At 41.4% G+C, this 16125-nt stretch overlaps 1 protein-coding gene across 5 annotated transcripts in view; it reads right to left on the reverse strand.

The window, feature by feature from the left end:
• Window positions 1–16125, reverse strand: part of ADAM22 (ADAM metallopeptidase domain 22) — a 201788-nt gene that overhangs the window by 71820 nt on the left and 113843 nt on the right. For all 5 annotated transcript variants that reach the window (XM_089776712.1, XM_075922419.2, XM_075922416.2 and 2 more), the window contains exons 5-7: window positions 9920–10002; window positions 3909–3972; window positions 3255–3324 (exon numbers count right to left, since the gene is read on the reverse strand). In XM_089776712.1, the coding sequence (XP_089632838.1) occupies window positions 3255–3324; window positions 3909–3972; window positions 9920–10002 (217 nt within the window). The remainder of the gene's footprint in view (window positions 1–3254; window positions 3325–3908; window positions 3973–9919; window positions 10003–16125) is intronic.

Here is a 16125-nt window from a genome sequence, read left to right on the forward strand (position 1 = left end):
GTCCAACCTGTACTAGTGTCCTAAGACTATATTTCACCAAATACACATAGTGATTTCTATTAATATGGTGCTACCATGAACTGAATCATATGTTCTGGAATGCAGGAAACAGCCACTCTTGCAATGTGGATTCGATTTGATTGCTCTTTGCATTAATCTATGCTTAAGGTGACTATAGTCATAGAGTGATAATCAGGGTCAACAGCCACCATGGGCCCTGAGGCAAGGTGCAAAGGGGGCCCGACACTGCGTCCCTGAAAGGGGTGGAGCCAAGGGCAGAAGGGGCAGGGCTTAGGGCAACCAGCCCTTAGTGCCACCTGGACTGAAGCACTGACCCCTCTCCGCCCCCCCCCCCAGGGTCCAGCCCTCAAAGCTGCACAAAGTAGAAGTTCAAAAGGGCCCAGTGCTCCAGCCACCAATGCTACCGAAGTAACAATGGTGGCAGCCAGGAGTTCTGGGCCCCTTTGAAATGCCAAGCCCTTGTGCAGTTGCCCCCTTTACTCTGCCCCACGCCCATCGGCAGGCCTAGTGATACACATTAGAGTTGAGGGAAATCTTTTGCGATGTTTAGATTCTCCACAGTAAGTATGATATGACCCCCACACTAATCCCACAAAATCTTATTTTTTTTTAAACTTCTAATCATGAGCAGTTTATTCTTTTGCCAAATCCCATTTTGCCAGGTGTTCATAAATCACAGTTATGGGTACAACTAAGCCAAATAAATCACTAGTGTTCACTATTTTTAATATTAACCAGAACTTTACCCTTTTTAATTTTAGATTCGTATGCATTGTTTCAATTGAGTCTGTTACACACAGAAGTCCCTTTCTTTCTCTTGTATCAACAACTGTCACATTCTGGCAGTTTTTGTGTATCCCCTTAATCATTTTTCAGAGAGATATACAGAAGTTCCAGCAATCTCTCTCATATTATATCCTATCCTCTTTAATATCCTTGTTTCCCTTCTCTGTTCTTTCTTTAACTTTTGGAGGCACTAATCATGAAGGGTTGAGAGCTGCTTTCTGTATTCTAAAGTCATTTCAGCAAGGCTGTTAAAGAGGCATATGGGGCTGTGCAAAATTAGGCCCTTCCAACGCACATTCCTTGGCACTCAAGTTTTAGTTAATGAAAATCCCAAACCATCTGCTTTCACATTTGGCCATAAAAATTTTCCAATATTTCCACTTCTACTCATCCTGCATACATTTTCTACCAACTACTGCATTTGTACATGTAATCCAAGCACTAGGATAAAATAAGTGAATGGTAACGACAAGGACATGCACAGTGCTTTCCCATCCCAAAGTATCTCAGGAACAATACAGCACTAATTGAAATCACACAGGAAATACTCAGGTTGGAACAAAGTCAGATGGAAATTGACATCTCCTATTTTGAAAAAGCGCTACAAAACTTTTAAAGACCACTGAAGATCAGGACATCTACTTTGTCTCATCCGAAAAACAGCATCTAATAGCAAAGTGTCCCCTATAATCATGCCAGAACACTGATTGATTTAGCATCAGCCCTGAGAGTACCAGGAAAGAGTATCACCTAGTAAATCACCACTCTTTTGAAGAACCTTGGATTTTGTCTCTTCAAAATCCTAATTCTTCACAATCAGTGGTATTGGGCAGATGCATATCATAAGATGGTATATCTGTTGGACATTATACAGCAAAGTATAATTTATTTTCTAATAATAATTTTGTAATTCCCATGGAACAAAAGAACATAAAAATCCATGTTGCAACTGATGTGATATCATACCATTTGCTTCTTTTACTACTGATATGAAGTCACCCCGATCTGTTAATTTTGCCTTTTCATCATCAATATAAAAGGAGTGTGATACATCAACATACATTGTAATGCAGCACTGACATCTTATGCACAGAGCCTACTAAGGTTAAGAACAAATTATCCTGGTATCAAATTAGAAGGTCCTTAGGGCATGTAAGTTCATAAAAAAGGTGAGGAAATAGAGAAGAGAAATATTGGCAATAATAAAGTACACAGCAAAGCACTTTTGTTATAAAAGAGTCTTATAGGACAGGATTAGCGAAATAGTCCTGCTGTAGTAAATAAAAATAAAAATACTACAAGCTCACAATTGCAAATGTATCATATCCATTAAAGGAAACAGAGACAGAAAAGTGTTGGTTCTGTAAAGCCATTACTCCCAGTTATGCTACTATATAAATCAGTGAAGAATTGGAGTGAAGTCTTTGTCTCATTCAAGTCAATGGGAATTTTGCCATTGACTTCAGAGGAACCAGGATTTCTTTTTAAGTGGTTTATCTCTCCCCTCAGCATATGTCTGTTGTGCAATGGGAACTACACATTTGCATACAATAAAACTGAAGACTAAAGGGAAGACAAATCTAAATAAACAAATAATGGAAATATTGGAAAATTAATTTTCATAATTACAAAAATTGCTGCAGATGCTAAAACTTTCATTATAAACCTGAAACTGAAGACAAGTTTATAACAATATATGTGAACATGGGAAGGAGCGAAGGGATGAGTGAAGTCAATAACATGTTGTTAAAAACTTGCTAAGTATAATTAACCTGTTAAAATATGGGACCCTACCAAACAGCCAAACAGGATTTGTGCCCTATGCAGCTTCTCCACTTCATTAATAGTCATATACCTGTTATTTTCATTAGTATTCCATAATTTGATCAACTAGCAACATTTCTCCATCTCAGCCAACACAGTGTTTTCATGACAAAACCGGATTTTTTTGAAACTTCTCCAAGTAGAAAGTCTCAGTTTTTGCAAAGAAAGTTTGACTTACTTTGAAGGTCAAAGGGCATTTGGGAAAATGAAATGCCAGTTTCCTACTGCTACACTCAGACTAATTGACCATTCCTATATCTCATAATGGAGAAAATCACTGATGTTCATCAATCCTTAGTAACTAGGGGATTATCTTCATCAATCTTTAGGTCACCATGACTTTTTATGTAAAGTACATATTGCAGCTGTAATGGCATATAAAACATTCAAATCTTCAAAGTTTATTAAATATGTTAAAAATATGAAGATTGAGTTGAGGTTCGAGCTAATTATTAGGTTTATTCCCCTCCTTCAATATATATTTTTTTACCTAAACAGAAAAAGAGAGACTCAGGTAAACAAAAGAGTAAAACCCTAAAGAAAATTAGCAACCAAATATGATAAACAAGTTTTGGCACCATAAGACACAAGTTAAAATAAGAGAGCATTAAAAACAATCATACCAGATGGCAGGTCATCTAACGGAAATTCAAATAACCTGGATTTGTAAACAGAGTGCAAATGGAAATCCTCCTGAAATAGTAAACAGTGGAATGAATTAAGATAAGATAAAATGTACTATCTGGTGAATACTAGGGAGATGAGATATCTTTTGCATTAGGTACCAAACCAACATGTTGGGAAAACAAAGGAACACTTGCAGGTAGGTCCTTCAATGTCAATGGGCCTAATCACATGCTTAAATGCTTCCCTGGATTGGGGTCTACATTTTTTGAAGTTGAATAATATGAAATGCAAATGGATATGCTATATATATTGCTTTAAATGATTCCAGCACTGGCAAATGACCAAGATACTTTTAAAGATGCTGCCAAAGGGTAGTTAAGCTATGACATGTATTATTGGAGGAAAACTTCAGCAAACCTCCTCCCATTTTTCTAATACTATATTAGGATACTGGGAACTCAAATACCATACAATATTCTTTCTTTGCTTTGTACGTTTAGAGAAATATATGGATTAGATGCTGAGAGTGGGAAGACAAGGACCGGTGTATACAGTCCCAAAGATAGAGGTGCAAGGCTGAAGATAAAGCTGCTTGTGTTCTCTGCCTCCCTTGTGTATTTGAATACTGGGTTAATTGAAGTTCTACTTACATGTGAAGTATAGTTTTCTTCTGGCTCAATAAGATAAGTATGATTTCCATCATAGAACATCCCACTGTTAAAGGCAGGAAAAGTGGTAACGTTCACTAATGATTTACAAAACATTTATAAAAAGGTTAAAACAAATGTAAACAAAAAGGAAAGGCTGTTACCTTGAATTATAGCATTTAAAAATAAGAGAAAAGCAACTTCAGGCACTATCCCTGTTTCTGAGTCCTTGTGCCAATTTTTGTGATTTTATAACCAACTTTAAAATAAATGTTTTTCCTCTCCCTTGTTGTAGTGATGAAGAGCTAGACACAAAGAGCAGCAGAAACTAACTGACCCAGTTCCCTAGTGTGAAGCTCCCTGCATGGAGCAGATTGTTCCTACAGCTGATAGATACTTAAGAGTAGATACTTTTTACACTCTGGGAACTCATGTATGACTTGTCATGACAAAATAAAGTATTGAATTGAGCTCACTCTTAGATTTTAAGCTTTTGGGTGCCATAAATCTGCCTGCCTGCATGCTCCTACATGTCCCCGCATTATGGGGACAGTTTGGAGGCAAACATAACAAGGCAAACAAACAGACAAAAATCAAGAACAACATTCTTTTCCCCTCACACACCAACGTAAGCCCTTCGTTTGTTTTTAAAAGACATAAACAGGTTTTCTATGAAACATCTATAGAAATATTCCACGAACTGCCAGAGCTAATCTCTCACACTATGTTGTCTTTTCATACAGTATGTATTCTAGCATATGGAAAGCTTTCACTAGTTCTTGTGGTATTCCTCATTATATGTACAGGAAATAGCTCTCAGGTAATATCTTTCAAATGGCAGAGGAAGTTTAAGGGCACCATCTACAGGCATTCTCATTGTATATGCTATAAAGTCTGCTGCTGTACTTGGGCACATATGAACAATCACCAATTTTCCAAGCTAACAAGGTGACACACGGTTCAGTTCTAATCATAGGATAGTCTCAAGCGTTAAGGGAGCCTACGTGAATGTAGATAGCCTATAGTAATTAAATCACATGACTGTGCACCACTGTTTACAAGTAAATACACAGCTGGAGGTGACATTTACCACTGTGCAGAAGCCTCACACAAGGCCCATACATCACTTAAATCCAATTTAAAATCCTATTTTGAGTTGAAATGTGATTTAAGATTAAGACTGGCACTGGAATTCTACACAAAGGTGAATGATACACTAAAATAAAATAGATGTGATATATAAAATGTTAATTGACAGTATACTAAAGAGATACATTTCCTATCCCCACCTCTCTTTTCTCATCTTAAACTGAGTCATCCTTTTCTTGCAATTTTTTTTATTACATCAGCATGTGTGTTGTTGAAATTAAGTTGTGTCAGCATTTCCTCTCTCAAGTGCTTCTTTCTGATTTTAAAGACACTCTATATATATGAGTTGCAGGCTCAGACTTGACATATAGTATCCAATCTCAATAAGGGAGAATTTTTTTTTTTTTGTAAAATCTGAGTATGCAAAAAACCAAAAGAACACTACTTTTCATTCTTTAAGTGACTGAAATGGATACTTGCTTTTGGCTTATGAAAGTAAAAATTGACATTAATTCTTAAAACATTTTATAATTAATTTTGCATTTTTGGTCACTTGAATCACATCTGACCTTGACTGTACCCTGGGAGCAACTGTGATAAGTAAGATGATGTCATTTTACTCTGTTGGGCTTCGGGGACCATAACCACACATTAAATTTTTAAACATAACATCTTTACATAAACTTATTTAATATGTGCCAATTTACAGAATAAGACAAAAGACTCCATCAAAGTAATTCTGGATTACCAAGAATATAGCTTATATTAGCAGTGGTTATAAATACATATTTAATTCAAAGAAATGTCATCCCTTTGCAGAGAATCTAGATGGTGCTTCATGCTGCCTTGACTTAATGACTTCTCAAGGTCCCTTCCAGTTCTATGATTCTATAACCCATACCTATGTTGTAGACATTAACTTGTTCTACGGCGTTTTAAAATAAAAATCCGGAGTTTGATGAAGGCCTTCATTCTAAGAATAAAATGAGATTTTGGACCCATCCTGCAGATTTTAATTATGCAAAATTTTATATGAGTTAGCTGTATGACAATATGACATGAGTTAGAGCTGCATGATTGATCCGTGTGTCAGTGTTTGAGGACATAATTCACATTTATCACAATAAAGGGCCCCCTGTTTGATCATTTCACCCAACAGTATTGATCTTGGATCAAACCACTCTTTAAAGTTCATAAATGGCAATAACATATTTACAGTCAAACAATGAATCTGATCTTTCTTAAGTCAGTGGATGTTTTATAATAGAATTCAAAGGCAACAGTTTGTATACTTGAATCATTCACTAACAAAAAAAGTTAAATCCAAAGGAGTAGTAGCATACAGACCACTTTTGAAATTGGAATCTTTACCATGTCAAAACCCTAAACAAAAATATTGAAACAAACATATCTTCAATCAATTTATTCTTAAAATAGCAGATTTTTAATTTCACCACCAGTGGGCAGTAAATTCTTAGTCCAACAAGAAATTGTATTTAGAATCTGTTAGAGTCCTTTAAACTGTTATTTGAAATTAAGCTATATTATTGCAGATCTCTACCTATACTGATAAGGCCCTTCATTTCCCAAATTATTTATATACTTCTCAAACTGACACCACAATCCTATAAACTGCTACGTGTGAGGTACCCTGTACCATATACTAATTTCAGTTGGGGCAAGGAAGGAGTCTCCCTGTGTGAAGAAGCTTGTAAGATCATGGCCTAAGAATATACTTGAATGTTTAAAATGTTGTAATATTACAAGAAATAATCTATCATAATCTATCATCCATTATTAAGATGATAGATTATGATTTATGGTATACAATGCACAAAGGAAGACATGGCTCTCTACCAAGGAGCTTGTATTGTAATAAAAATGCATTAATACAGATTAATATGAATAATTTATTTGAAAGACATTCAATATGAACATTCAAAATGAAAATTGCAAGTAATTTTGCACTTATTTCTATACTCTTCTGCAGGAAAAATGAACTAAAGCTAAATTTAAGAAGGCATGTGCACATAAGAAATCTTAATAATTAGGGTGGGCTTTTCATAATGTTCTATTTTTCATTTGAGGCTTTGCATTAACCCACAGTAGACTGTGACTATTGGACTGTTTCTTCAATGTGACTACCAAAAAGAAAGGAAATTAAGAGTTATGAAAATTACACATTCAATCCTACTGCCTTCTTAATTTACTGAACGAGAGATGGACATCACTAAAAAGAATGCAGACCTCAATAGCTAAAGAAATTGCAAGATACATTTAAATAAACCATTGTGACAACAACCTTAGCACCTGATCTATACCCACTAACGAATCATATAGCTGTTACAGGTTGAGACCTGGAGAGTGTATTAAATAGAGGAAAGAGCTTGAACAGGATGTGGAGAATATGAAACTTATTGCTCCTTTAGAGGCATATTTGTTGGGAATTACCCTACAATATTCTTTAGCTAGTGTATTTCATAATGTTCACCAAAGAACCAGCCTTACAGACCTTATTAGATGATTATAGCCCCCAGTTTCCTCTGCTCCAGAAAAATACTCCCAATCCTGGCTTGAGCTAATGCAATCTAAATACCAGCATGAATCAGTTGTATTTGAGATCTCCTGATGAAAAGTAAGTATTTGAGATCTAATAAGTATTTGAGATCTACTGATGAAAAGTTCTGCATAAAAGCGGATAACGCACATTATGACACAGTGTTACAGCACCTGATCTTAACAGGACGTGAAAGACACACTGCAGTCTTGTGCAGGTTCCTGGGATGCACCAATCTATTATATTGTTTCAAAATTGTCCCTGCCTATTGTGAAAGAGGCACCTATTAATCTCTGTTGCTGATATCTGTATATAGATACTTTAAGATTCCTTCCTAAAAGGAAAAAAGAGATGTATCTAAGAGGGCTGAAATAAAAAGGAAAAGATAACAACTCTTCATCACCATAGTTGTGTAGCTGCTTTAGAAGGTATTAGTCTTGATAATTAAGCTCTGAGGGTATGTCTACACTTGCACACTAGTTTGAACTAGGGATGCAAATGTAGGCATTTGAAATAGTCAATGAAGCCAGGATTTAAATATCCCGTGCTTCACTAGCATAATCTCGGCCACGTGCTATTCCGAACGCCCGCTAATTCGAAAGTGAAAGTGCGCTCCGGGCAGCGTTAGTTTGAATCAAATCCCTTGTTGCGAACTAACGTTACTCCTCATTTAGTTCGAGCTAGGGTGCAAGTGTAGACACACCCTGAGAGAATACAGAACAGTGAGTTTCATGAAGAACAAAGACCAAAGAAAAACCAGCAAGGAATGTTTTCAGTCTCTTTTCCCCTTCCTATCTTACCTCGGAGAGTTAACAGGAGCCTGGACTACAAACCAAGACCTAATGGATCACAACTAATGGAACTCATGCAGTTAAATCTCTGCTGAATGCACTGAAATGCTACTATTTTTAGATTCACCTTCAGCACGGAACCTGAAGTCAGATTTCCTGGGTTAGTCCTCACTACTAAATCTTGATTAAAAGGAGACAAAAGCATTACGGTATGAACAATCAGATAGAAAACTGCAATGTAAAATAAAAACCAAAGCCAACAAATTTAACTGAAAGAAACTAAATGAAAGTATAAAAGTCTGACAGAAAATTTACAGAACTATTGGAGAAGGAAAAGGATTGAATCAATGAAAATCCCCATCGGATAAGTTCCTGCCTTTTAGTGAAGCAGGAAGGAAAAAGAGAAGCATAAGGTAATTGTTGAGTGAGTGCTCCTATTTATAGACTATCTTTTTGCCATTCATCACATGATCCTTCAAGCAATGCCTGACCTCAATATCAGAGGTGCTGAGATCCTGTAACTCCCAATTAAGTTCACTGAAGTTGCAGTTTCTTAGTGCCTTTGAAAATCAGGCCAAGAATTTTTCTGAACCAGTCCAAACTATAATACAAGTTAGGCTTGAGATAGGCTACATGGGATTTTGTACAGTTGTTGAGAGCCACAAATGGAAGGTGCTATTACGTACTACACAGTGTTAAAATAATGCAAAATTTTCAATTTGCCATCTAAGATCCCCCTCCTTTTCTTCAGATTTACAAATATATTGACATATATGTTAAATACTGATCAGCTGGTAAATATCTAAGATCAGCACCTCTGTAAAAGAAAAAAAAATATTAGAAAATCCCCACATCATTGTCTCAGTTTTGTTTTGTTAGTCAAAATAGAAGAGAAATGTGCCACCTACTTATTGTCATGATTAGGAAAGAGCAAAGCATATTCTGAAACACTTAAGAGTAACATTTAGAAAGTTAAAAAACAACGAATAATCTAGCAGCACCTTAAAGACTAACAACTAATCAGCCTCTTGTAACTTGAACAATCTCATTCACTATTTTTTTCCTCTTTCTCTCCGCCCCCCGCCTTCCCTTATTTATTCTTGGATCTGGACTTTTAATACTCCAGTCATCTGAAGAAGTGGGTAGTGCCACAAAAGCTCATGATACCATCTACATGTTTTGATAGTCTTTAAAGTGCTGCTAGACTATTTGTTGTTTTTTAAGTTTTTCCAGTTACAGACTAACTCGGCTACCCCTCTGAAGATTTAGAAAGTTATTTTTCCCTTAGGAAATGAATATTTTGGATTACTGTTAACCTTGGTTATTTATTTGTAAGTAAGCTTTAATTTAAACAAATGTGACTGTTACACAATGCTAGTGTGTTCATGTGCTTGGTGGAAAAATCCAAAATTTCTTTATAGATCCAAATTCTTCCCATAATTTAAGAGGCAGTGTGAAATGTTTAACATTTTGCCGCAATCTAGTAAGAAAACAATTATTAATTCTTTTACTATAAAACTTGTACTTATTTTATGAAATTATATGTGGCCCATGACAAATAACCTGTGGAAACTTACTGAAGTCCATGGCATGTTGACAAGGCAACAAATGATTCTAGGTTTCCTCGAATTTGGCCCTGGTAATAGCAATGTTCTCCTCCCTGCAATTGAAAATAGAGACTGTCAATCAATTATGTACCACAGTATCATACTCCTGTCCTCACAAACCATGTTTGATAAATGACAGTGTTGCCAAGCTTACCAGCCAATAACTCAGAGTCATTCATAAATTGAGAGAAAATATACTACCATAGAGGACATTCTTATCAAAAAGATTACAGAGAATTAGTCACAAGTGTCCCAAGCGTTCTGAACTAAAGAAAACATGGTATATAACAATATGGTAAAAAGTGTAATGAATATTAACACTTGCCTTTTCTTTTCTATAAGCAGTGCCCATACCATACGTGTCAAATCCTGCAGTCTGTTACTTGACAAAACTGACACTGAAGTTAGGAAAAGGATTGGACTGTATATCTGTCTAGCTATATGTCCATGTCCAATGCCCCCATCACTGTACAATCTGAGCATTGTCTATAAAATATGACTAACCTCATTTCTATTTGAAAAAGTATTCTATATCTAATTACTTATATGAAATTAAATACTCTCAGATACTACCTATCATGAGAACATTTCTAACAACTGTTTTGCCAACATTAAATTAACTGAAATTAAAAAATGAAACAGAGTATGTTAGTAGCTTTGGGGAGGTGACAAAGAAAAATCCCCTTTTGTTTTCTATGGCATCATACAGACTAAGAATTTCAAAAGGGACTAGTGATTTTTGGTACCTAACCTGAGACACCATGAAGAGTCCTGATTTTCAGAGGGTATATGCACTGCACTTTCTGAAAATGAGGCCCTGGTGTTTGAGCACCAAAAATCATTAGTCCCTTTTGAAATTCTTCTTACACAGGGACATTGTTGCCATTGAGTATAACTAGAAATGTACTGCATCAAGAATTGGAGGGTCATGCTCAGATACTATGATGCTGACTGCCACAGAAAAAGCATAATATATGATTAGAGAGATGAAAGGCTAACTAATACGTGGCTTGTTTTTTGCTTTGTTTTAGAAAGAGTATCCTTCCGACAGATTTTCAGTTAGAGTAATAGAACCACAATGCAAGAAGGGACCGCAAGGGTTATCTAGTCTAACTGCCTGACAAAATACAGGGATTTGTCGTCTCTAAATCACCCAAGACAAAGATGTCTAACCAGCCTTCTTTTGAAAGACTCCAGTGAAAGAGTTTCCATGATATCGCTAGGCAGTTTTTTCCATTGTCCTACTATTTTACAGTTAGGAAGTTTTTCTTGAGATGTAATCTAAATCTGCTATGCTGTAATTGGAACCCATTGCCTCTTGTTCAGCTCTCTAAACAACTTTTCTCCATTTTTATGGCTGTCTTTCAAGTATTTGAAGACCATTATCATGTCCCCTCTTAATCCCCTCTTTTCCAACTTAAATATACCCAGTTCCTTCAGCTTTTGCTCATGCAGCTTGCATTCCATTCTTTTGATCAACTTTGTTGCTTGCTTTAGGATCCTTTCCAGTTTCTTGTCATCCTTTATATACATTGGTGACAAAAACTGGACACAGTACACCAACTGAGGCCTAACCAGTGCTTAGTAGACCAATACTATCACCTTCTGTGACTCGCGTGCTGTGCCGATGTTAACAACAGTCTAAAATTATGTTTGTTTGTTTTTGCAACAGCATCACACTGCTGGTTCATGCTAAGGCTATAATCCACCACAACTCGCAGATCCCTTTTAGCAGTGCTGCTGCCAAGTCAGTTATCCTCCATTTTGTATTTATGCATTTGGTTTTTCCTCCCTAAGTAGCACCTTAGATTCATCATTATGTTGTGTATAGGCCAGGCCTCCGTTATATCAAGATTCCTTTGAATTTTAGCTCTAGCCTCCGAAGTGTTGGCAACCCCCAAACTTTGTGACATCTGCAAATGTTATTAGTATACACTCTATTCATACATCCAAGTCATGAATAATAAATAATATACTTATAATATGCTTACATATACTTATAACAATTTATAATATATTTTAAATTGTATCAACATTTTATTTCCTGACTATTTATCTCCTCTTATATTGTATTGTGTCATCTCTCTCTTGCCACTCCACTGACGGAGGCAGCCTCCACTCCTTGTCCAAGCCTCTCACTACAATCTCTATGTTTTCCTCTGAGCTCCCCTTTCATATTAATCTGTAAAGCCACTTATCTGTCCCCAACAAATACCTCCCCAGGATTCACATTTACCAAGATGTCTACAGGAAACTGTCATCTGACTAGATCTAAATATATGGTCAGGAGGAACTGCTGCTATTATTTTACTTAAATCTGATAGTTAAGGGATAATTTGCTTAATTTAATTAAATTAAATCAGTTAATTTTGCAGTTTATCCATGATCACACAAATTTTAGCAGAATCAAAAATAAAACCCAAAAATAAATCTCTTCACTCCATGACCACATTTTTTTTTACCACTATGGAACATTCTGGGTTATATGTTGATACATGGAGTGCAACTTCACTATGCACTCACTTCTCTCTCTCTCTCTCTCTCCACACACACACACACACACACACACACACACACACACACACAGCTACGTCTACACTGGCATGAATTTCCGGAAATGCTTAAAACGGAATACTATTCCGTTTTCAGCTTTTCCGGAAAAGGAGCATCTACATTGGCCGCGGAGTTTCCGTGATAACGATGCGCTTTTCCAGAAAAGCGCGTCTACATTGGCGGCGCGCTTTTCCGGAAAGGCAAAAGCCCGGAACCATTTTGAAAAGGGCAAAGGCCACCAGACCTTTCTGGGGGCGGGGCCGGAGCTCCGTCCAGACGTGTGGTTAAAGGGGTCTCGCCGGGCAGCCGTTGGTCTCGTGCTCCCGTGCCTTGTGACCTCTGCCAGGGACTGGCACCCTTCACAGGGTCGGTGGTTGCTCTGTGAGTTTTGGGATCACCACCCTTTGGCCCCCAACCGCTTTTCCCAGCATCTTCTTTTTTCTGCCCTGCTCTATCTGCCATGGAGCCGTGGGTGGCCATGTATCTGCTCGGGCCCCTGTTGGACCTGTACAGGTGCCTGGAGCTCGTGCTGCAGGCTGGTGCCCTGGCATTCATATACCAGGAGGCAGAGATTGCCTTGGACTCCCTCACCAGGGAGGTCCTGGCAACCGCGTGGCATCAGCACCCGACCATAGACCGGCCCATCTGGACTTTGGAGACGAGCACCGACTGGTGGGACCGTGTGGTCCTCGGACAATGGGACGACCACCAGTGGATCTGGAATTTTCGGATGAGGAAGCGGACCTTCATGACGCTGTGCACCTGGCTCACCCCCACGCTGCAGAGAACCGCCACCCGGCTGCGGGCACCCATCCCCGTCAACAAGAGGGTTGCCATTGTGCTGTGGAAGCTGGCCACACCGGACAGCTACCGCTCGGTGGCACACCAGTTCGGGGTGGGAAGATCCACCGTTGGAGTGATCGTCATCCAGGTAAGTCCCAGGGGGAGTGGGATGCGGGGAGGGTGCTCCACTCCAGGCCCAGGGACACCCAAGACTCCAGGCTGGGTCGCCCAGGGGTTTTGCCCGTCCCTCCCTTGCACAGGCCCGCTGGTGGGGAGGGGGGCGTGGGGCGAGGGGGGCCCTAGGGTGTGTGTGTCTGTGTGTGTGTGTGTGTGTGTGTGTGTGGACAGAGGGAATCAAGGGGGGGAACCCAAGGGAGTGCACACTCACCCCTGGCTGTATGTAATGTGTTCCCTTGTGTTTCTCTGCACCCTTCTGCAGGTTGTCCACGCCATCAATGACGTCCTGCTCCCGAGAATTATCCGCCTGCGCGACGTCGATGAGACCATGGCCGGCTTCGCTGCCCTCGGGTTCCCCAACTGCGGGGGAGACCTGGACACCACCCACATCGCCATCCGGGCCCCGGAGCATCGAGCAGCCCACTTTATGAACAGAAAGGGGTACTGCTCCATCGTCCTGCAGGCCCTCGTGGATCACCGGGACCGCTTCCTGGACATCTACGGCGGCTGGTCTGGCCGGGCACACGACGCCCGCATCCTCCGGAACTCAGGACTGTTTCAGAGGTTGGAGGCGGACACCTACTTCCCCCGGCAGGACTTGACTGTCGGGGATGTGCTGATGCCCATCTGCATCGTCGGGGACGTGGCCTACCCCTGATGCCCTGGCTCATGCGGCCCTACACAGGGCAGCCGGATCAGAACCGGGCCCGGCTCAGCGACCGCCTCAACCAGGCCCGAAACCCAGTGGAGCTGGCGTTTGGACACTTAAAAGCCCGCTTCCGTTGTTTGCTCACCCGTCTCGACATGGGTGAGCAGAATGCAACGGAGGTGCTGGCCGCGTGCTCCACAATATTGTGGAGCGCAGTGGGGAGGCCTTCTTCCCTGCATGGGTGGCAGCTGAGGCACAGACCTTGGACCAGCCCGCCACAGCTGCCATCCGCCAGGCGCGCCAGGAGGCGGTGCGCATTAGAGAGGCCCTGGTGGACATGTTTGCCCAAGCCCCGTAGCAGGGTCGCTTGGGTCACCCCAGAGTACTCCGTCCCAGCTCCTACCCTTCCCCCCCCCAATAGTATAGTAAAGCGTCGGGTCACAGCACATCGGCCATCATCGAGTCTGTTCGTCGGGTGCGTTGGGCATAGTTAGGGTTTTTCTTTTAAGTTAGGCTAGGGTTTAGGCCACCATCGCCGTCCTGAAGAACGGCCAACAGGATTTGGGACTTGTGCGGAAGGCTCACATCAGTGCCATCTTCGATGGATCTCCTGGCTCTTCCTCTCCTGAGGCCCGGAAGGACCAAAGGATTGACATGGCCAGCTTCGCTGTCATCATCCGTCGAGGGATCTCCTGGCTCTTCCTTTCCTGAGGCCCGGAAGGACCAAAGGATTGAGGTGGCCAGCAACACCACAATTGTCCTCCCTGTGCCTAGACTTTGTTTTAGAATCTGTACTGTACTGCATCTTTTAACCATTTCTGCTTGTTTGTTGCTATGTAAATATAGTTTGTGGTTTACATCTTTACTGAAAAGTCTCAGTATTTCTTTTTGTGCCGCAAACCAATGACCACTGAAAAAGGGCCCCCCCCCGGTGATAGAGTCATGAATTTGTTGTCCACAGTTTGTAACCCTGTTACATTGAAGTGTCTAATTGGCATCTCACATAATTTCTGTACAGTTACTAGAGGAACACAATAACCACACAAGATTCAAATGAAAACAGAACTTTTTATTTACAAAGGAGGGGGGGGGAGCTTTAACTGGGAGAAGGAGGGAGGGGACCTTTAACTGGGAGAAGGAAGGGGGGCAGTTACTGGGACGGGTGGCCCCTGCGAGCGCCCCTCTGTGGGCGGATCTGCCCACGCTGGGCAGACCGCGTCGGGGCAGCCTGCACACTGAGGTGCCCACGAGTAGGAGCACGAGTAGGAGCAAGGTCAGGGTCAGGAGCAGGAGCACGGTCAGGGTCAGGGTCAGGAGCAGGAGCACGGTCAGGGTCAGGAGCAGGAGCACGGTCAGGGTCAGGAGCAGGGAGAGGAGCAGGAGCTGGGAGAGGAGCAGGGATAGGAGGGGGCATGGGCTGTGCTCCGGGAGGGATGGCAGGGGCATGCGGTCCGGCCATGCCGTAGTGGATGGCATGTATTAAACGTACCGTCAGGGTGCCCATTGTGGCGCGCATCTCGCGGCATTCCTCCAGGAACGCAGCCCATCCCTCCTGCCGCCACTCCTGGTCCCCCTGCACACACTCCGCAATGGAGGTCTGGATCCCCTCCACTGCGGTGACATGATGCCGAAGCAGCTGGTCCCGGTGTCGGAGCCTGGGCCTCCGGGCTTGGGCAGCTGGGGGTGCCGCTGCTGCTGGAGTCGCGGGTCTGGTGCTGGGTCCTGCTGCAGGGAAGAGAAGAAAGGACGGGTCAGTCAGGCAGGCCGTCCACTGTCCCCACACCTCCATGCCCTCCACCCTGGAGCCCAGGTGACCGCACAGTTGTGGCTTGGGCCCACTCGGTTCCCCTCCTGCTCCCGTGTTGTATGTTGGCAAGGAGGACCGCCCCTGGGAGTAGGGTCCTCCCTCCAGTATTGTAAGCACCGGTCTGTATCCTGGCCCCATGCAGGGTGGGAGGTTGCTTGTGCTGCGTTCACCTGTGGAACTCCCTGCCGGTGGACACTGTGAAAAGCT

Source organism: Pelodiscus sinensis, chromosome 2 (assembly GCF_052426305.1).
Source record: "Pelodiscus sinensis isolate ZL-2025 chromosome 2, ASM5242630v1, whole genome shotgun sequence".
Taxonomy (NCBI): domain Eukaryota; kingdom Metazoa; phylum Chordata; order Testudines; family Trionychidae; genus Pelodiscus; species Pelodiscus sinensis.